The 22818-nt window shown below is 49.4% G+C and overlaps 3 protein-coding genes across 3 annotated transcripts; 1 reads left to right on the top strand and 2 right to left on the bottom strand.

The window, feature by feature from the left end:
* Positions 1-2598: 2598 nt before the first annotated feature.
* On the top strand, positions 2599-4236 carry FOXG_16689 (uncharacterized protein; the record flags this gene model as incomplete). The annotated part of the gene is made up of 1 exon (XM_018396711.1): positions 2599-4236. The coding sequence occupies one exon, from the start codon at positions 2599-2601 to the stop codon at positions 4234-4236; it is 1638 nt and encodes a 545-aa protein (XP_018257448.1).
* A 5186-nt stretch (positions 4237-9422) lies between these two features.
* FOXG_16688 (uncharacterized protein) lies at positions 9423-10835 on the bottom strand (the record flags this gene model as incomplete). Its single annotated transcript, XM_018396710.1, has 1 exon — positions 9423-10835. The coding sequence occupies one exon, from the start codon at positions 10833-10835 to the stop codon at positions 9423-9425; it is 1413 nt and encodes a 470-aa protein (XP_018257447.1).
* A 4302-nt stretch (positions 10836-15137) lies between these two features.
* On the bottom strand, positions 15138-22737 carry FOXG_22554 (uncharacterized protein; the record flags this gene model as incomplete). The annotated part of the gene is made up of 7 exons (XM_018402969.1): positions 15138-17299; positions 17358-18596; positions 18646-18856; positions 18903-19389; positions 19448-20564; positions 20956-21523; positions 21580-22737. The coding sequence occupies 7 exons, from the start codon at positions 22735-22737 to the stop codon at positions 15138-15140; spliced, it is 6942 nt and encodes a 2313-aa protein (XP_018257446.1).
* Between the last annotated feature and the right edge of the window lie 81 nt (positions 22738-22818).

Below are 22818 nucleotides of genomic sequence, written 5' to 3'. Positions count from 1 at the left end.
AGGAGTGCGTGAATCCCCTCAACCCTTGAGGTTGCCGTGTTACCAAAGTGAGCATGCTGATCTACCCAGGCTTTGACAAGCTTCTCTTTATATGGGTCAAGCCAGGTATGCATTACATAGCCGACTTCATGAAGGTGGTCTGGCAAGTACTTCTGTTCAAAGCGCGCCACTCTCTCCTTGAAACAGGCCTCGTTTGGGGAGCTCACGATCAAGTGCCAGAATTGATAGAATTCGCCCCAAGCTTCTTCTGTTTTATCAGTCGGCTGACTGGAGCGGGAGCTGGCAACATCTCGAGTCGTGAAAGCTGGCAGACAATGCCGTAGCACTGCTTTATTAGCATGCCAGAGACAAAGGAGCGACTGAGAGGTGGGAAATGAGGTGGCAACAGCGTTCATACAGGCGATACAACGGTCTGTTAGCACGACAGACGGTAGTTTGGAGCAATGGTGATCATAGAGAGACCGCAGACGATCCAATGCCCACCCATAGTCATCCTCTGATTCTCCGCTCAGGAAGGCAAAAGCTATGCAGAAGGACTTCTGACAGGCGTCGACTCCGATCATGTCAAGAAGAGGCATGCCATATTTGTTTGTCTTATAAGTGCAGTCCAGAAGGAGAATATCGGGATATGCCTGAAGGTACGTCAAGGAGTCAGGGTGAGCAAATAAGACGGCTGTGACTCGACCATCTGAGCCGAATTGCATCCTGCTCCAAAACCCTTCCTCATCAAGCTGATTAGCAAGGGCGTGGATAGTGGTTTGTCCTTCGCAAAGTTTGCGTCGAGTTGCTGCTAAGCAGTTGTAAACATCTTGCTGGGTTGCCGCGGAATTACAGTATTGGCGCAGGTATGTTCTAATGTGTCTAGGTGCAATTCCTGCATTGGCGAGCCTTTCAAGTTGAGTTTGGTCCTCCTCAGGTAGTTTACGGTGTATTGGGTGAGCCGACGGATGCTGACTGGGAGGGTGATTGTGAAGAGAGAAGCGGGTATCCGGCCGGTGTCGGAATGTCCACCTACTCTTGTCGAGTGATTCTTTGGCCAGAACAGAGAATTTACAACCGGTCCCTCGAGTAGTGGACTTGCGTTGTCTTTCTCTCGTCGAACTGGGCGGGCGACATGACCGATCGCATGTGTACGTGATAGTTTGTCTGCCGCTCTTTTCAACCGTCGAACGTCCGGTCGTAAAGGCGTAACCTCTATGGGCCGCCCAATCGTTGATCGCCTTGAACAACGCATCGCGCGACTCATATTCTTGTTCGGGAGGGAGGCAATCTTCAGTGAATGACAAGATCGTTCCCATTGTTTGAGGATCACCGCTGAATGTCGTTCTTCGGTGAGCGCACTGTGACCCAGCCTTCGCGTCCTGACGCGACGGCGTTAAAAAGCAAGACAGTGTGTTTTCATCGACTCGTAGGTTGAAAGCAGGACTAGACGCACTGTGCTTAGTCATTTTTACGGGACCCGTGAAATTAATAGAATCACGGGTACCCGTGAACCTATTGGCTCCCAGCTAATGGACTTGACTTTGGTTTTCGCTTCCAAGCTGCTTGCTGGGTCGATTGTTATTGTCGAACCATATGTTATAATGCCTTAGGATTTTTCCTTGATGATGTTTGTTCTAGGCCTTTGCACATACTCTTTGGCGAAGAAAATGGGCTCGAATTTAGGTCAGGGACGGTGGATATCAGAGGGATGATTTACCTGGCCGGCTGGTTAATTATGATGTAATGTTGTTTCGTTACCGGGGGAATTGCTCCGAGGTTCAGGGAGAGATGGCTGCAGTCCATAGTGGTCTAGACTTCTGCACCTTAGCGAATCGACCATGGTCTGGAACCATCACAGCACTTGGGATGTTTCCGCAAAATTCCCATCTTGTTTCATTGCTACCGCTGGTGGCGCTGACAAGTTGTCCTACGTTTTGCAAAACACCTCGCACGACGGCCGTTCTCATTATTAGTGGCCATCATCCGACTTACCGAGTCAACACCCATATGCATGAGCGCTTTGCCTCTTCACTATAACGGTTTTGACGATATCTGGGCCAGACTTTGTAAACAGTATTTCAGGCCCTCCTCTTACCCATTTTTCGTTGAAAGTTGTTGCTGCTGAATCAGTCGAATCCTCTCCTCTTATTTCATTAACAGTCCTGGTTGACCGATAAAGCCTCAATCCCTGGTTTTAAACTTTATACCGTTCTTTTGGGACAACTTAATTCTTGCGATATCAATAATCAAGATGACCTATTAGGGTCTTGCTCCACTTCCCATATGTCCATAGGACCAAGATGCCTTCAGATCAAAGCAGTTCACGTGGAACCTCATCACTACCAACCGATAATTCGCTCCACCATAACTTCCCAAGCTGCACGCATGAGATAGGGTCCAGCGACCGCCAGGAGTGGTTTGACGACTCAAACTATAACGCGATCATTAACTGCGATCCCACGGACAGTAAAAATTAACACTAGCGAACTGAGGACAGCGGAGACGACACTGATGCAAAGCGTAGCTAATGTACTTTCTGGGAAAGGACTTGTTCCATGGAATATGGAAAAGCCATTCTCAAATAGTCAATACCAGCTCGCCCCTCCTATGCTCATCATGACGCATAGCAATAGCGACGATGACTACCGCAGCATCATTGACGACCTAACACTCGAGATTCAACAGATGAAGAAGGAACTTAAGCACCACAAGAAATTGGGCCGGGCTATGCTCCATAAAGACAAGCTGTTTGAGATCAAGATTCAGGGACTGCCCCTCCTAAAAAAGAGAGAGCTGGAGGCTATACTGAGAGATTTTGCTACCGACCTCGATGAGTTTCTAGACGCTTCATCATCGCAAAAGAAGAGATCGGTATCCCCCCACAGCCGCAATCACACATACTCGAAATGTGGAATTGGGCACAAACATGCTCCTTCCTTTTCAAGTACTAACCTCCGGCCACCCGACTCTGCTTATGCCTCCTTGTCGGCCAATGCCGGGCCTTCGAGCACGCCTCTTTGCCATCCCATTATGAGTTTCACCAAATCATCAAACAGCAAGGTCGAGGATTATCTACAAGAGGTTCCCGACGGCCTATACCCGCAACATATAATCATGACAGACAAGGAGCGGAAAATTCTTGTTGTTCGCCGTCTCGAACAGCTATTTACAGGCGGAACTAACGGTGCTGACATTTCGAAGGTGCCGCTTCTGCGGCCGGGTGGTATCTCCGTTATAACACACGATTTAGCGGATGCACAGATGGCAGACGTTTCAACAACCTACGAATTACCCACTCATGGGACTGAGCCTATCCAGGAAGCAAGGATCCCACCTCTCGAACAACAATCGCACCCTCAGGGAAACAAGTACCACCCAGGGGGCTGTGGTTCGGTTACTGATCCCAATCCGGACGACATAGAGACTGGGGGCAACAACGGTGGCTTGGCCTCGAGTACGAAGCTGTCTCCTCTGATCCTGCCTTTGCCAGAACAGCGACCCATACGACCATGTGATTTGGACCCAGATCGTGCTCATATTTTGTCTGAGAGTATGAACTACATCCGGTATTTGAGTCGATTGCCGTCCGAGTCCTCGCCTGAACAGCAGAGTATCCAAGACGTCTACCTTGATACTGAGGGCTGGGTGTACTTGAACCTGCTGTACAACTTGGCCCAGCTCCACATAATCAACGTAACATCAGACTTCATACGCTCTTCTGTCTCTGAATGCAGCACCAAGTTGCAGTTATCTCCTGACGGGCATAAAATTCGATGGCGAGGTCGATCCAAAGATAACAAGTTCAGTAACTGCAGCTCTAGCTACGACTCGCAAGCCAGTCCTTTTACCGACGATATTGATGGTTCGGAAGAGAAACGAAAACGCCGTAAGACTGGCCGTTTTACTACCAATGAATCCCAATATGGCGGCACAAGTAAGGATATGCCTCAATTTGGTTCGCAGGGTTGCGCTCGAGTTGAAAGTTTCCGTTATAAGCCACTATTTACTCAGCAGAACCCGTCAGCTAGGCACACTTCACGAGATCTGTCGGTTTGTTCTTTCGCGGCGGTGGACGACGATAATCCTGGCCAGGCGGGTTTGGGCTTGAATTACTCCGGAGGGTCGGCTGGTAGATCGCAACACCACGGGGGTGCTATCTCATACTATAGCGGCGCGCCTTTCTGCATTGATTTGTCGGGTGATCCAGCTACCATGTCATCAACCATTCACACTCTCTCGAGCGGCCAAAACTAAAAGGATTCTCAGCAACTACCAGACTTCGCTCAGTCTCCTCGACGAACAGCATCTGGGTCCTTCATCAGCTACAGGCCGTTGACGGATAGATGCCAAGACCTTCGTCAGCAGACTTCGTCCATGGGCGAGGATAATAATGAAGTTCAGGGCCTGATGAACGATGGGAGTGAAAAAAGCAGCGATATTGAGCTGGATTTAATTTGGAACAACGACCAGCACTATATAAGGCAACAACGCTTAGAACCCTGCGGCCTTGGTGGTGTTCGCCCCGATGATCACTTTATGGTATTTGTCGATACTAGGCGGCCTAAGCAAGATATTCTCCCATGGTCCTGTGAACCTCAGATTAGGAGGTCGAATAAAAACATAGAAAGGATCATCCGTTACCGGGCGGCGATAGTGACTTCTGGTCCCGTTATCGGCGGTTCAGAAATAAAAGCATTCGAAGAATCGCGGCCTATCGAGATTGAGTATTTGGCATGGCGCACGGAGAGACTGATACCAGCTCCACTGCCGTCCCCTGCCAGTTTCTTTCCACCGTTCAGCACCGATAATTCTACGTCCGGGGAAGATGACGATCCATCTATAGATGCATATAACGCTGGGTCGTCAGAGGAGGATATAGGCTGACAGATGATTTCATGTCATTGCAGTAGGTACCCTAATAGCGTCAATGTTAGCACCGGCGTCGATGCTAATGAAGTTTCAGCCGAATCGTATTAAGACATAGAACATGTACTCTATTAATCGAAAAACTGCGACGAAGATCTTGCCTAGCCGCATTCGGGAGGCCACCGTTACATCCAACCAGAAAGCCACTACAGGTATTGCCCAGTGAGACGATGATAGCCTTGTTACCTACTACTGAAGTAGCAGAGAGTGAATATAATAGTAGTTGCCAGGACAGTTCCTGAACAACTCATGACTTTTCCAGAAGGAGATGTACGATCGCAGAATAAATATTCCGGGGACAAATTTGCCTCAAGATTAATTAATACCCTATGTGTCTTCTATTCTAGCCAGCGCTTTATTTGCGGTATGAACCTGATGCCAATGATACATAGAGCATAGTAAAACATTCATGTCTCTGAGGTAATAATAGGTGGGATCATGCTATTCCCGGCTATGGTTCATCTTTTCGCCCTTAAAACCTCCAAGATTACTGGGATCCAGCCCAGCATAGACACAACGGGTTTTCAACGACTGTGATTGGCTCACGAAAACAATGGTTACGTCATTTGTAATACTCCGTAGTTTACGCACCCGAGGCGCCGAGCGAGCATCGTCTGACTCATCGAATCACGAGAATCTCCTGTCTGGGCCTGTCATGAGCGTTTCTGGGTTCTAATATTCCTCGATCTTGTCAATGCGCGAATCAAGCCAGGGTAGTAATCTCCGACCCTTACTACCAGCTCCGCCCCTCATCCGTTAGGGACCCATGCCGGGCATCGAACAGCTCCCTCAGTACGATGAAGAGGAGTCTCTAGCCGATGGTCAAGGTGTGAAATGCGGGGGGTTAAGACGCATTGATGTAAAAATTATGCTCCAAAAGAATCTGAACGCTGCCCCGCCAACGTGTTATCCACCACCATAACTGCAAACTGGTCCATTTTCTTCAATCGTCTACAACTTCGATAAAACATGTCGCAAAAGAATGGAATTTTGTCCGTTATGTGCGCAAGGCGCGGGAGAAATCAGGACTTTAGCGACGTGGCTAGAGCTCTCATTGTTCAAGCTGTGGAAGGTGGGAGGTCATACCGAGATGTCGCAACCGAGGCCGGATGTTCACCAGCCACCATCTTTAATATTTATCAACGCTGGAAAACTCACCAAACTTTGGACAAAATACCAAAATCTGGGCGTCCTAAGAAACTCACGGTTCAGCAGATTCGGTACGTACTAATATTATTAAAACGCGACCGTAGGATCACATACGAATCGCTTATTAATTATCTAGGTGGCGAAATCTCACGAACTACAATACGCCGAGTTATCAGATACCATTACGGTCGCAAATGGAGGGCTATGCAGCGGATACCGCTATCTAAAGAAACCGCTCGTCAGCGGCTTTCTTGGTGTCAAGCTTGGAGGGAAGATATCGATGAATTGCTGGAGGTATGTCGTTTTAAAGTTCGCTGATAGACGCCGCTCGGGAACCTTTCACTTAACTGATGATGCCTTCAGACCATTTTCAGCGACGAATCGTCAGTTCAATCGCAACCAAATTATAAACGAGGCTGGGTATTCCGCAAGCCTCATGAGAAGTTCATGAAGGAATTAGTTAATGTGACAGTTCATGGAAAGTCACGATTATCTATCATGGTTTGGGGAGCGATCTGGGGAGGCGGCAAATCCGATATCGTCGTCATGATCCGCGATCAGACCGCCAGAAAGAGAGGATATACTTCTTTAAGTTATCAACAGGCTTTAACAGAAGGTTTACTTCCTATTTGGACTGGTTTTCGCCATTTTCAACAAGATAATGCTCGTATTCACACGTCAGAGTCTTCGACGACTTGGCTGTTGGAACACGGCATATCCTGGATTGACTGGCCTGCTCACAGTCCTGATTTGAACCCAATTGAGCATATTTGGAAGCAATTGAAGCTGAATATTCGCAAGATGTTTCCCAATTTAAACCTCTTGAAAAACAACGAAGTCGATAGGGCAAAGTTGATCAAATATATCAAGTTGGCGTGGGCAGTAATTACACCAGAGCAGATTAACCGTCTGATTGACTCACTTCCCCGCCGACTTGATGCCTGCATTCATGCGCGGGGATGGTATATAAATTATTGAAGTGAAAACTCAGGGCATTAAAATGATATACTCTTTATTATTGTTGGATTTAATTTGAATTAATTGAGTATAAGTGAAGTTATTCCTGTTAAATGGATTGAGTTGCTACGGGGTGGGGTGTTCAGATTCTTTTGGAGCATAATTTTTAAGTAAGACTCCGAATCGCGCCGCTTATTGGTCCTGGCATCTGACCATAGGGCTATGGAACTCGCAATGCGACGGTTCAACTGCATCATGTGAACCCACTGCCACGAAAATACCCCATTCGGTTACTATGATGAAAATATGATATATATTCGTCCCTTGCCCGATCCCCCTTCTACACTCCCACGATGTGAAAGTAGAATGAACAAACGGATTCCATTCTTTGAACCCATGCTATATATGATGGCCCTATGAAGCAAAGAGTTGATCATCATAACGCGTCCTTATTATGTCCAGATCCACCTCTCACTAATGAAGGAGTGCTTTCCCGGATCTCCGGGACACGTAGACTTTTACCAGCCCCTGCCTCAAATTTCAGGAGTCCTTGGCCTGCTTCTGATCAAGGACCATCTCTATTATCGTTCCGTCCTTGAGCCAACATGACGAATATCGCCTGTGATCCGTGTTGGAAACGAAAGATCAGGGTACGTGCGGACATCTCATGTTTCGTGTGCTTCTCCACCGGTATAACAGTCGTCCCGCTAACTCGCCAATGTGTGCTGTTAGTACTGTGGAAAACGGCCAAAATGCAACGGTTGCCTTGAGGGAGGTTTTCAGTGCCATTACCAGACTTCAAATTGGGACCAATACGATGAGATGCAAGAAAAGCTGAAACTCTACGAACAATTTTACCACCTCCTAAGGTGTCTACCGGAGCAGGAGGCCTTGGACCTTCTCCACAAATTTCGCAACGGCGCGCTGTTGCCAGATATACTACTTCATTACGAGTTTCCTTATTCCATTTCTAACACCAGCTCCTCCGGTGCCGCCCGATAGTCTATATCTGGGCTCATCCATACCGTAAATTGCATCTTATGCTCTGCCGTTCTGCATAGAGCAACTGAAGGTTCGGGCAAGCTACCCTACGATCGGATATACGACATCGTATGACGCGGTAGTATTATTGTACCCTTGCTTTACGAACATTTGGATATTAGCAATATGTAGTGTGTTGGAGTGTTACGGTGGAGGAGATCAGCTTGAGTATTGACTGGCGCGAAAATTCCCTAGGTTCGCCATTTTCCTGGTCGATCGACCTTCATCATACGCAGCTCAGTTATGCCAATATCAGCCATCTGCGCCAGTTTGCACTCCGCGATAGGATCGTTGTGGGCACAGCTTCTTCAACGACTGCTGTGCTGGCTATCGTCATTTCCTACATGTCAATCTCAAGCTGACTTTGGTCTTGGTCTCTGCTGCGATGGATCGACCTTGAAGGGACAAGACATTCCGTTGGGGCTTGGGTTGGTTGGTGCCACATGGAAGGTGATTACTGAATATTCAAAGCTGGTATATTCAAAATCTACAGTAGCTACATCGTTAGGAAAGATCTTCACTATGTATAGGTTGTATGTTTCCCATCGCGGCTAAAAGAGCCTTAGGATTCCAGGCATACCGAAGCATATCCTCTTACAGCACGGGCATCTTTTAATACTATTGAGGTTCTGGTTGCTAGCCAGATGGGTCGGCTAGCTAAATCATAATGGCTAGCATTTAGATGTTGTATTCCTGCTTCGGTTTATGATGCTCATTCTCTCGCTGGGCTTCCATCTCTTGTTAAAGGTGGCTGTGGGTAGTCAACTTCAGCTCACAAGCTTTCTTCTCAGGTGATGAATGTTGGTTGGCATTATCACCAAGGTTGCTAGAGCTCGGTACTGGACACAAAGGGTCTGATATATCTCGCCGAATGGTCTTAACGATACTAATATTGGAAGATCTATTGGCTTGCGCAGGGCAAAATCACCGGAATCGAAATACTTTCTTCCCTTCCATTGATTACCGAGTCAGCTTAATTATCGCTTACCATGAAGGCCGTAGAGCATTTTACTAACTTCTGACTGGTGATGAAGAAGATTCCGTCTGCTGGGGACTATTCTATATAGGTGCAAGAGGCGCTTATCCTTCTCTGTAGTGAACTGGGAGGGTTTTGGTTGATCCATATGATATGTAGCAGGTTGGAGCTCACAAACTGTTTCTCAAGCGAAAGGGAGGAGGGCAGTCCCTGTCACTACGGTATCTCAGAAGACGATAGCTTGGATGAAGTGAAAATCAGAGGTTTATTCAATACCGTGAAAGTTTTATTCCATAAAGGCTGTCCAAAGGTTCCGTGGAACAGAATGTACGTAATCTCGCATTTGGCTCATCCCGAAGAAATCCCACCACCTTTGGAACACTTTACCACATTAAACCATGTCCCTATCCACTTCCTTAGTCTCGTTGTCTCGCGCAGATAATCTAGCACCACCCTGGCGCCGCCAACCGAAAAGAACATGAGGTTTGTTTCTAATAGACTCTCTAAGCTTTTCTTCACTACGATCCATCCAAGTATGGCCCACAGCACAGCTGACAGGGTGCAATGGCGACCCCTGCAGTAGAAAGTGATCAGATGCGCGTCGGTCAAAGGAGGCAGTGATATCTAGATCGTTTGCAATCTGTTCGCAAAAGACGTCAAGAGGCAGATCGTTGACGTCACGGCCAAAGGGATTTTCGATTTCTTGGCCGATAAACAACAAGCCAAAGATAATATAAGCCGCTGTGATGGTAGCAGGGATAGCAATCCAGCCAAGTGGGCCAGTCAACTGGAACGGCAAGAGCATAACATACACAAAAGTAATCTGGCTGATGGCAATGGTGTATGCGACAGGCAGAGGGGTATTGAGGACACGATCGCAACCGACTGCAACGTCGTTAAGAGTGGTAAGATGATTGTAAGCGATGGTCTGATGAATTGAGACAGGTAACTGTTTGTTGGCGATGATGGAGTCGAGAGTTATTGCCAGGTGGTTCAAGATCTCAAGAGGAAGGTTTCCTTGATGCTCCTCGGCCCTCTTGAGGTGCTTTCGAGGGTCACTTTGAGCAAAAGAGAGACCAAGGTACTCGCCGGCAAACTTGCTGAAGTTTGTGACCCGTTTCGTCGGCGCGGTTGTCTTTCCAGCAAACGTATCAAGATGTGCGATGTAGGGTTGCATGTCAGGTTGACTGGCGCAGTGTTCGAAGCGGAGGGTGTGTTTGAGGGCAACAGCGTAGCCGGCAATGAGTTTCAAGGCCGCAAGCTTCTTAAGGAGAAGTTCGCGAGGGTCTTGGCCGCCAGCACCGCTGTCATCAGCATGGATCCAGATGATACGGCCAAGAGTCTGAGATGCAGTGGCTAACGTTCCCCAGTATCTGCGACCCTCAGCATAGCGTTCGTAGGCAGTAGACGATCGGAATGAAAGGCTAAGACCGACAACGAAACCGAGAATGGTGAGCAGAACAGAGTTGACGCTCAGGTCATGGACCTTTTTGGAGATGACAGTAATGGCAGTTGCCCAGCAGGCAACGAGCAAGAGCGGAAGGATCAGCGAGGGCATGATGGACCCATGCAGCTGTAGGATAAGGGGCCATTTGGAGTGTCGTTGAAGATCCCGAGGGCCACTGAAGTAGTTATTGTCATCTTCCCCATCGCTGAACGTGGGTTGTCGGTTGGCATTGATGGACGGAGAAGGCGGGCAATTGTGGTGGTTTGAAGAGTTTCCAGGGCCTGATATGCGTTCTCTGATCTGTGCCTCCGGATATGGCTTGGATTGCGGTACGTGATCTCCACCGGCGTCTGACATTTTGATGAAGATCTTGAAACTGGCAAGAAAACAATTGACTGTGCTTTTAGGATGCAGAGGTAGAGCCAAGAGACGAAAGGGACTAAGACCTAGAAGTGATGTGGCCAGGTAATATAGCCAAAGTGTACAACGACGCTTACCAGGGAGGGAAATTGAAATTCCTAAAGGGTTCCCAACATTCGAGCAGCTTGCAGTGCATTTAGCGCTGATGGGTGGCGGGACTAGCGCTCAGACTATTGAAAGTCGTGAAATAAGCTTCAACATAAGAATTTGCCAAGGTGGCCTAGACCAATGTTTAAATCCTAACTAGACGCAGAGCTGTTTAACATTACGGACTGGCTGGACGCCACAGGGGTTCCGCTTCTGACTCGCTGATCTCTGCTTCTTTATTTACAGCTATGGAGGTGCTGATCAAAATGGATTATACTCTATCAATTCATTTAGTAAACTCGAGGCATTTCGGCATCGACCTTGTCCTGAACAGATATGCAGCCTCGGCGCTTAATCGCTGGCTTAAAAGGCAGTTGACTTTTGGGGCTAGTCCAAGGTGAAGCTAGTCCGCAAACCATCAAAGCTGAAATGAAGACGAAAGCCAGCGCTCGGCCCATTAAAATGCTCGCGTGACCACAGATACGGTATGGCGCTGTCGCGCGACGCATCACAGGGAAATTGCGTTATTAATACAGTCCACCATGCAGATAGACTTCTCACACTTGCGTATGTGCTATCCCTTGATAGTTTACAAGGGTTAACAAATTCTTGAACCCTTGAGGCTGTGGCGGTGCAGCGACATCTCAAAATATACGTGGCCGGTTTTCAGCGGTACCTCGATGCTGGTGGTTTGTCTGCGTATAGAGGATGTATGGTTGATGTCGAGAAGCCTGCTTGAGCCCGAAAATATTCGGTACTAAAAGTCATCCCTGCAGTGCGCCGTCCTGTTCCTAAGGGATGGACACTCCCGCCTGGAATGAACTAAAGGGATCCGTAAATTTTTTTTGAACTATTCCTCTTTTGTCTGTAGTAGATCCCAACCTCAGGACTTGTTAGAATAGTATGCGCACACCTTTACAAGAATTACGAATGATTCAATGTCCCTCATCAAGTGACTATGCATCCATACGGCCCATCCCCACAGACATTCGGCCGTGGCAATAGTTGTTACTAGTTTATACCATAAAAACAATCTATTCAAACTCGAGGCACTATAAAAAGAAGTGGATTTTTTAATTATAGGACACCTCAGATATACACTACTTAATTAATTCAGTCATAATACCTATGAGAGCAGGTTTGGCTTTCGGAAACCTATATTAGTGTGGACGGGAAGCCATCGGAGCGGGATGCATAGGCCGATAAAGCTGATGATGTAACTAGCAAGTGGTTGTGCCATAGTAACATTATAGCATTGTTAGAAGGACAAGGGTGAGGATAGTAACTGAAAGTCCGGAGTTCTTTGCCGAGTACGAGGCGCCGGTAATATCAAGCGATACTCGGGTAAAAGCTCTCCCACTTGGTTCATAAATCAGATACAAATCAATCAATTAGCAAAGCATCTAGTAGTAAATACCTTCGAAACTTCTTCTGGCATTCTTCTTGATTACTTCTTGAAACTCTCGATTCAATTTTTGTGACTGAGCAAAGAATATTGGAACCAGTTTTTGTACACTGGTCGAGATAGAGGTATTAAGAGAATCAGACGACTCATTCCTGGACAGAGAAGTTTGTCGCCTTAACTGCAATAATGCGCCTCAATCGCTTGTTTTGATCACCGACACTGAACAGAAGCTCGACATATAGGAACTCCCCTACTAGGGTATGTAAGAAAGCAGGCTTTGCGAATAAGTAGGCGTTCGGTTGCAGCACTTCGAGGCAAGCTTTCAAGCTATTGACAAGAAGGACTTCGAAATTAAGCCAGGACAGACATCGTATGAAAGGCGCGTGGGGCTTGAATTCGTAGCAGTGGAGGTCTCAGTGCCTACACCTCACTAGTCATATGAGGCTGACTCGAAGCGTCTCGGTATCCAGCTTCTCGGCCCATAACTTGTTATAGATAGGCGGATGATTTAGGTGTAAGATTCTGAAGCACTACTCGTGGCTTTTTGGAAGTCGACTTTGCTTTTCATTTGCCTACATTCTGTTTCCCGCCTTCAGGCTCCCTTGGAATCATTTACTGCCTTTCCGGGAAGGGAAGAAACATTGAAATGCAATGCCTTCGATCCACGGCACTGGATCAGCTGACAAATGCCCCATTAGCGGCCTCACTTTACCCTACTCTTCTATTCCTAATTGTCGTGTACCTGTCTACATCCGGTTTGTTCCCTTTCTACCCGTACTATGGCGACTGATTTGTCCCATTTCTATCGACGATCTGCACGCGCGTCACACACGTGTCAACGCGTACTCTAGCTTTCATACGTTATCCTCTTTACTGTAATCTCAATCTAAGGCTTCTTTTCAACGCTCCTTACGAGCTCATGTCATCGAATGGCTCGTAGAGTATACCCGCCTTCCAGTATGGAACTTGAAGATCTCTTTTACTACGACCCTTCTTGGCGTATCATTGTTTACAAACAGTGTGGCGTTGTACCGCAAACCAACATCGCCCAGCATGTCCGATAGCACCACAATGCGATGCATGCCTTCAAGGTCGCTGCTATCAAGCTATTTAAGCGGAGCTTTGTGATCATCTACCTCTTATACGAGACGCGGATGAGGTATTCAGGGGGTGTGACTGCTGCCGATCGCCCTTCCGATTCATGTCAGTGTTTTCTACGATGAAATTCGCTGTCTACTTTGTCAAGACGATGGAGATCGGTATGTATGCCGAGGCCGCACAGCAATAGAAGATCATCTCAAAAAGGTTCATAAGCAACCATTACGCCAATCAGGGCGCTGACGAAGGGGAGAAGTTGGAGGGATCAAGAGTTTGGCCCAGGCTGGTCTGGTCAGGACTCCAGTCTCTTGACAAACCCTCTTTCACGGTTCACGATGTACGGGCACCATTCTGCGCTTCACCTACGTCAAGTTAGCAATGGCATCATGACCAACAAGAATCCTACATGTGTGCCGTATCGCTTGAAGTTCTCCTAATCACGTGGAAACGAATATGGAGAATATGTCAGGTCTCGAATAACAGCCACTCTGGAATAGTATAGAAAAGGTAGACTCGAATTTGCTTAGAATATATGTCCACTTATGTATAAGATTTCTTATATATTTCTCAGAACCTTATTATTTTTAGTTTTTAATTTTATCTAGCTTTTAACCATAGGGAATGGCCTCTAGCTTTTTACTTTCCTCAACAGTGATTTAAACATTGCGACCTCTATACACACCGGTATATCAATGGTCAAAGATCAGTATATAGTTCAGCTGCCTCAATGACACAATTGCTGCCTTAGCCAAGTAGCGTAAATGCCAGCTAAAGATCTCTCAGCAGCTGGCACCACAACCTTCTTCCTTCAACCCACCTGGGACGATGCCACGCTTCTATGACGCGGGGTAGTTTTGTGGGGTCCAGGAATTGCGTTTAGTTGGTTTGTGTGAGTTTGGTTGGCGAGAGTCAAAGAAATTGAAGCCGGCACTGAAACTAATTGCTGATCTTGCGTACCGAAAGTAGCAATGAAAACAATGAAGTTAGTAAGAAAAAAGTGATATAAAACGTAATTTGTATTCTGATATTTTCATAGGAAATTAAGTTAACACTATAATTTACATCATGTAATAAGCTTTCATATATGAAATACGAAATAATTGAGAATTTACTAAAAATATAATTGAGTAACATATAGATTATCATATTTTATTTATATGGTTTGCATATAATTTTGATTATTTATGTTATGTTATGTATATTTTTCGTCCGGGGGGACATCGGCCCCGAAAGTCCCCTCCTGGGGCACAGGACGTGCTGAGCTAGAGAAATTGGGACCTATCTGCACACTGATTACAGAATACTATGACTTCCTCTCGAATCCAATTCTGCAGACGCGTCGATAGACCACACACTATCCAGCATATCAACGGCACAAATGGCGCATCTTATCGAGCCTGTTACCCGTCAGCGGGATGATCAGGCGCGGCTGATGAACGACAGCCGCAAGGTAAGCCCGTTGTTAGGCGATCGTGAGCCTCTGGGCGCGGTAGCCTCAGGGCTGCCTTCAAGTGGTCACGGTCAGATAGAGGGCGTGCTAGCGCCCTTCATCTGGCCGAGAACAGGTAAGAGAGAAAGGTAAGAAAAAGGAGGTGTATAAGGGTAAAAGAGGGGAGGAAGGATGCGAGTGCGTCCCGGGTCGTGCTCGTCTAATAACGAGGACAGATCTTTCCAAAGAAAGCGCTGGCTTTAGACAGTTCGGTGAACTTGGTGAAGTCTCTTCCTATTGCCAAGTTGACTGCTGCATTCGGTGAGGGTGCGAGCCTCATCCGATGACGTGGCGGTACCTTTCTGCAGTAGAAGATGTGATCCGGTGCTTTGCGTCGGCCACATGAGCAGACTAGGCGTGCATTGTCGTGGTCGAATCTTTCGTGGTATGCGGCGAAGTCCCCGTGGAGGGACCTCGCTGCCAGCAGATGGTGCAAGGCTGCCCGTGGGAGCGAGAGCTCCGGCAGACAGCCTGCAGTCGCCTTGAGATTGAGTTTCTTGTACTGCTCAGGAGCCGAGGTGGACCACCATGCTTTGAATGCTTCTTTCGGTTTCTGTCTTGCGATTCTTCGTAGGCAAGCCAGCGTCGGCAGAGCACCTTCGGGCTCGGGGAACGATGATGCTGCTTTTGCCAGCTTGTCGGCCTGTTCGTTGCTAGGGATGTCGGAGTGTCCTGGTACCCAACGGACCTGGATGGCTCCATGTGATGTCGCCAGAGCCTGGAACTCGAGAAAAACGTCTTGAGAGGAGTCAGAAGGTGTGCCTCGTAGGCATGTGGCGGCCGCGAGGTTGTCTAGGCAGATTATCATGTTTCTTGTTACTGATTCTCGCAGGTTTAGGGCGGCCTTTAGGCCCTCTAATGCTCCTGTGGCTTCGGCGTCAAAGACTTCAGCAGGCCCAAGGCGACCCGATCCATTAAGGATGGGGAGATTGTCCTGGTGAATGGTGAAGCCGTAGCTGGCAGCCCCTTCCGAGGACAGAGAGCCATCCGAGTATATCACCAAGGTGAGCGGGTCGAGAGACTCGACCCAATGGAGAAAAGCGGTAGCTGTTTCCTCCTTTGATGCTGCCTGTAGCGGTACTATATCTTCTTGTTGGAAGCATCGCTGGACGAGCTTCGGCCGCGCGCAGGGTGCGAGCAGCTCGTCTGTGCGTCGAAGACGTTTCCTGAAGCCGTTTTCTGTCTGCATTTGATATCTTCGTTTGATGAGGTCGTGGTAAGTATGTTGGCGAGGTGGGTGCGTTCGACTTGCTAGAGGATGGCTCTCGTCCAGCGACTTGAGTCGGGCGGAGAATCTAAGTCGCCTTGCATCAAGCAGTTGGTCAATTGGTGGTATCCCACTTTCTCTATGCAGGATGGTGGTGGGCGTCGTCTTCCAGACGGGAAGTATGGCTCTCATAGCCTGGTTCATGGCCTTGCCCATTCTCTGTAGGAGATGCTGATTACTTGATGGCAGGTCTTTCATGGGCTGTGTCCACCGCGGCCTGGCCTTACCCGGGTACCACGCCTCGGATCCGTGAAGTAGAACCGGCTCGACGCAAGCCCTGACGGCACTTCGCACAGCACTCGATAGAGGGCCGTGTATCGTGTTGGTTAGTCCTCGCAGGTGATATGCCACTGCCTTCGCTTTGGCCGCCCACTTTTCGACATGGATCCGGAAAGATAGTCTGCTGTCCAGCCAGATGCCTAGCCAGCGTAGAGCTGACTCGGGATGTTTCTCGATGTCGCCGTGGCGTACTCCCGGAGCAGTCCTGAGTTTGCTGCGGGAGAAGTGCATGACTTCGGTCTTCTTTGGGTCGAAAGAGACTCCATTTGCCGCACCCCAGCGTACCATCTCGTCGATAGAGCTGGATGCCATTGTGGAAGTTTCCTCGGCCGTGTCGCCTATGGACAGGATGGCCGTGTCGTCTGCATAGCCGAAGCGGCCCTGGGGGTTGCCTAGTCGGTAGATCGGCTCAGTATAGAGTAGAAAGAGGATTGGCGATACCGGTGAACCTTGGGGAAGGCCGCACTGGAGAGGAGATAGTGGAGTGGTGGTGTCTTGATATCTGACACGGGCTGATCGTTCCATCATGAAAGACTCAACCCATCTAGCTAGATGGTCAGGCCAGCCCTGTTCACGGAGACGCAGGACGAGCCTGTTGCGCATGACGGTGTCGAAAGCACCTTGTATGTCCATCGTGACCAGGTTGACGACCTTGTTGCGTGCAAACACTTCTTCGATATCGTGGATCAGGGCGGTCACCAAGTCTGTCGCCGACCTCTTAGGGAGCGCTCCGGCCTGCTGAGGGTGCAGGACGCCGAAGTGAACAGCCGCCCAAGCTAGGCGACGTGCGATTAGCCGTTCCAGTCCCTTGCCAAGGCAAGAGAGCAGAGAGACGGGTCGCCAGGGCCCGAGGCGACGTGAGATCACGGCGTCCGGGTTTGGCGATCATGACCACTTCTGCTTCCTTGAACGGCTTCGGATGGTGGCCTATAGTGAGGCATCTTTCGAACAAGCGGCAGAAGTGTGTTCCAATGACGTGCCACGCGGCCTTGAGCAGGTTCACAGTAATATTGTCTGCCCCTGGAGATGTATTGCCTGTGTGGATGGTGGCATACCGCGCCTCGTCCAGAGAGATTTTGTGTGAAAATGGGATCGATCTAGAGGGAGAGATTGATGCCCAAGGGCTATCGATGTCGTCGTCTGCAGTTCGCCGTTCCAACGTAGCCTTTCGGAGTGCGTTGGCTTTATCCATCTGGGTTTCGTACACAACATCGTCGACCTGCAGGGGTGGGGGCTGAAAGGCGCCTCGTGATTTCAGCCACCGGACAGCCTTGAAAACAGAACTACTGCTGGAGAAGCTATCGATGAGGTTCCGCCAGTACTGTCTTTTGGCCCGACGGACTATACGATGAAAGTCTCTCTTGGCGATCTGGACATCCTGGTTGAATCCAACAGGGTAGAGTCGTCTGATGGCTCGGAAAGCAGCCACAGCGACGGCGCACTCTTCCGTCCACCAGGGGGCTGGCCGTCCGCCTTTCCGCGCGGGCCGGCCAGCTGCCTTGGCTGCTGACGTTAGTAGACTTACGAGTGAAGATGCCAGCTCGTCCAGCTCTTCAGGGGTCGAATCTATGAGGGGGATTTCCGTGGCTCCCAGTTCTACAATCTCGACGAACCGTTTAAGTTCGTCCTCCGTTGTCACTCGGGTCTTACCCGGCTGCATCGGAGTCGATCTAATGTCGGGGAAGGTCAAGCTGAGCGTGAAATGGTCAGAGCTAGTGGCGAGATGGTCCTCCACGGTAGCTTCGGCCAGAGGCATGTTAAAGGCCAGATCAATCGTGTTGCCATGTGGGTTTGTCGGTATATCTGGAGTGTTGAGAAGGTCGAGGTCATTCTCTGACGCCCAGCCTGCTATCTCTTGGTCACGGTTCGTGGTCTGGCCAGTCTGCCAGCTACTGTGTCTGGCATTGAAATCGCCAGCGACAAGGCAGCGTTCAGGGGCAGGCCATCGAAGCAGCGTATTCAGGGCATCCCCCTCATCGTTCTGGCGATAGAAGTTGACTACCCGCCATGCCGTTGATCGTGAGCCAAAGGATATCGCGAGTCTGAAAAGGCCGGATCTGGTCAGCAACAAGTCTTGGGTCTCGTCGGACATATGTCATCACTCTGGGCCGAGTGTCGTCACTGTTCCACATGTCGACTGGCGTGAATGTGTCGTATGCGGGGTGAGTTTTGGTCAGAACGCGGGTCTCGGTATGAGCTGTCCACGGCTCCTGCAAGAGTACAATGTCATATCGTTCCGAGTCAGCCAGCGCCAGGGCGCAGTCGTGGGCCGGAGGGATCTTGCCGACGTTAGCCTGGAAGATCCTCAGCGGCTTCTTGTCGTTCTTTCGTGTCTGCGAGTGTCGTCTATTCCCGGTCATGAGGACGAGTGATGAGAACGGTTCGGCGCTTTCGCGGTGAGCCTGGTCTGGGATGCTCAGGCTCCTCTTCTGCTTCGTAGCCGACCTGGGGCGTTGTGGCTACCATGATGCACGAAGGTGCTCCTGATACCGCTGGGCTTGGAGCACGAACGCTCGGCTGATCTTGTGATGCGTCATCCTCGATTTGTCGTTCAGACGCGTCGTTGTGGGCTTCTTGGTGCGATCCCGGTTGTGGTTCTCGCTCTCGCTGTCGTTGTCGGTATGCCTCCGCACCTACGGTCCGGACATGGCCTCGCTGACTCTTTGGTGAGCCGGCAGAGCACGTCGCGCACTTTCTTCGGCCGAGCTGGGCACTTGTCAAAGTTGGCCTGATGAGGGCCCAGGCAGTTGATGCACTGTTCTGGTGCAGCGCAGTCATCCGTAGGGTGGCCGGTCTTGCCGCAGCGTTGGCAAACTGGCCGTTTATAACAATTGCGGGCAAAATAATAGCCCTAGCACGTCTCACACTGTCTTAGTCGGTCAGCTTTGTCGACGAGTCTGGCTGCGCTGCTGCCAAACAGCGACCAGAATCTCTTTGTGGGCTTCAGAAATGACACAAATAGAGTCTTGGTCAAGGGGTTGTCCGAGAATTGTCGCGAAGGGCGTATATCAACAGGCTTGAGCCCCGTCTGGATTTCTATCTCGTCGCTGACGATGCTGTCACTATCCACCTCTTTACCGTAGAAGTCGGTCAGTCTTGTGGGGAAGTCTGAGACCACATAGGTGAACCATTCTTTGTTCGTTTCAACCGCTATAGGGTTTAGTTCAGCGGCCCACTCAGTCTGCTTTTCTACCAGAAAGTCGCGTGTTGCCGAGTCGGCAGCCAGGACGGCCCATCCAGACCGGACCTGGAACACCTGTCGGACCTTGTCTGAGACGGCGCCGAGTTTCTCCCGGATCAAGGTCCGGATGGCATAGCCACTGTGGGCCCTGGCCGGAGCCTCCGCTTCTAGGCGGATGAAGACGCGGAGATCCTGTCGGGGTGGGGCGACGCTCGTTTGTTGCCCTTGGCGATGAGGTGGGTCGGCTTGTCGGTGCTGTTGTTGTTGACGATGGTGGGTTGGGTGGACGTGGGCAGCGGGAAGCGAGGTAGCGGCGACGCTGCTGTAGGTAGGCTTCGGGGTCAAGGGTCCAGAGCTGGAGAGCTCTCGTTTCCAAATGCCAAGAAAGCTGTCGGCAACTTGCCTAGCGAACCGTCGTTGCGGTCCAGTAGCGAATTGCTGGGCCGCTTCTTCAAACTTGGCGCAGAAGGTCTGGAAGACCATCAGCTTGGCGTTGTGCTCTTCCGCGTGTTCTCGCGCGAGATCATTGGCTGACTCGATAATCGAGATTGGTTGTTGTTCAAAGATCGACGATGAGTTAGTGCCGGACCCCTTCGATATGGGGATCCACACTCCCGCTAATCTAAACCGAGGAGCCCGTGCAGCTCTTTTGCAGAACAGCCCTGCGACCGTGAATGGCACCATTGGTGTTTTACCCGTTCCCGGGCGGATGGCCCAGACACCATCCTCGCCACTTATCGCCGCCACCGCGGCTGCAGTTACGAAAGGAACTGCGCGGGCGGCAGACGGGCTCGCTGTAGACGAGGCCATCGCCGCGGCTTGCGACTGCGCAAAGCGCAGATTGAAAGGTTTGTTGTGCACTTGTTATGGATTTTGGTGTAGACAGGGCCACTTTCTTAACACTTGTATGCCAAGAAAGTGTGATGACAAAGGAAGGTGAGCTCCCAAGGCATGTCACACCACCACTTCCTATCTCTTTGAGTGTAACAAGCCTCCAGCGGGGTCACGACAAGGGTGTAAGACCAATCAAAATGATCAGAACGAAGGGTACTTTCAAACACAGCTAATTTGGTGTGTGATAGAAGTACCAGCAGGTCTCTCTGTTACAAATAGCTACATCACACACTTTGCATCCGTACCTCGTCTGCCGGCCCCTGGTTTTTCGTGCATTCCCTGTTATCGGCTGCAGGGATCCTTTTTCAAGCTTCCTTTTCTTGAAGGGTCGGGGCTGTCCCCGCTTAAAGCCCTTACAAGCTAGGCAATCTGATTTAACGCCTCGCCAGATATGGTTGATATCTCTTTGCATGTGTTTTTCGTGTATTCCTGTATCGCCGATGTCCTCTTCTTTCCCTGTACGACATCTCTTCCTTGCCGAGCTTTCGTGCGCATATGTGATGAAAAGAGCGTTGCAGATGCATTCCTTCCACTTCTGAAGGGTCTTGAAGGGAGGCCACCTAGGGGATGTCGTCTTGAGCTGTAAAATGAAGCTATTTGCAAGGGCAACATCGAGAAGGAAGGACCAAAGGAGGGCTTGCCAAGGGCCGCGGCGGAAGCGATGCTCATAGCTTGTGTATGATCTCAACTGATCGCCTCGGTCAACATGATTCATTTCATCGTTATAAGAGGCAGCTACCGTAGGGATCGCGATAATCATTGAAGAATTCTTTCCAAAATAGCGCTGTATCTCTCTTTCTTTCTTGCGAGATCCTTTCGTAGCCGGCTTCTTCCTCTTTCGCTGTATGCGCTCTTCGTCAGCCCCTGTGTGCACAGTTGAGAGAAAAAGCACGTAGCTGCTATCCTGCCAACCGATTTTCACGACCTAAGAAAGACGAAGTAGTAAAGAAAATACATAGAAATCCCGTCTGACGACCGTACCTTGCAGTCTTCTGTAGGGATAGCTCGTACCTCATTATACTGAAGGGGGGGGGGGGGGGCTTTGCCGGCTTTATCATCCTCTTTGGCATCCTTCAGCTCCTTCGTGATGCCACAGTTAGGGCGTGCTGTGCCTGTGGCACCGTAGCCGGTATCACGAAGGGCACGGAACAGATTTGGTGAGGAAAAGAGGTTATCTGTGAAGACGTGATATGTCGCTTTTGGTAGCATTTTACATAGGTGAACAACGACGCTTTGTGTATTGCTGAGGGCAACATATTCCTTTGGTTTCCTCTCCTTTCTCTGTGACTGTGACTTTAACTGTGAGCTCGGCATCTTGATGATCACAGCGGTGTATGGTGATGCCTTCAGGTGCCAAAGCCAGCGCAAGAAGAAGCCATTCTGCGCAATAACCCAGACCTTGAACCCTACCGGCGTTGGCTTTCCCTTGACGAGGGTTGTCTCCTTTGATCTGCCTGTGAAAGGAACCATACACTCATCTACCGTGACATTAGTCCCTGGAGTGTATAATTCAGCAGACACCTTCTGTATGTGGTCAGACCACGGTTCAGCCGCTTGGAATACCTTAGGAAGGTCCTCTTTGTTGCCAAGATCGAGTGTTGTGTAGTCAAATGTGCGAAGATAGCGTGAGATTAGCTGGAACCGGTATAACGGCATGAACTTAATGATTGAGTGTAGGGGGGCCTGAACACCTAAGGAAGGGGTATTCCAATGGCTTGCAATTGTATTTTCCCTATGAATTCCTAGGTAAATCAGCACATCGAGCCATATGTAGACTTGTGAAGAGGAGAGACCCTCCCATTTAGTGATCCTCGAGTGGTCGGAAATTGGGGTATTCCAGCTATCAATGACGCCATTTTCCAGCAGATGAAGGACCCAGCTTTCAGTGTATTGAATCCATGAGAGCATAAGTGATTTAGGTATAAAATACTGGAAAAGCTCGAGTGGTGTTGGAGGGAGGATATTGATGTGAAAATCATGATATTCTATGTTGAAAGGTGTGAAGTTGTGGCCGGCTCCCTCTTCGGGCGGAAAAATAGGCACTCCGGTGGGGTCATCAGCTGTGCGTTGCGAATGTGTATGAAAGCTATGATCATCAATTTCAACGTGTATCTCATCCAAGATTTCTTGAGAATTCATTATTTTATTTGAGACTGATTTGGGTTAATTTGAGTGGTGTTTCGAGGAAAGTGCGTCGTCTGACGAACTTCTCGTACCCCG

The sequence above is a fragment of the Fusarium oxysporum genome, chromosome 15 (assembly GCF_000149955.1).
Source record: "Fusarium oxysporum f. sp. lycopersici 4287 chromosome 15, whole genome shotgun sequence".
In the NCBI taxonomy this organism is placed as follows: Eukaryota; Fungi; Ascomycota; class Sordariomycetes; order Hypocreales; family Nectriaceae; genus Fusarium; species Fusarium oxysporum.
The sequence above is the reverse complement of the archived record's forward strand: the minus strand, read 5'-3'. Positions and strand labels throughout refer to the sequence as shown.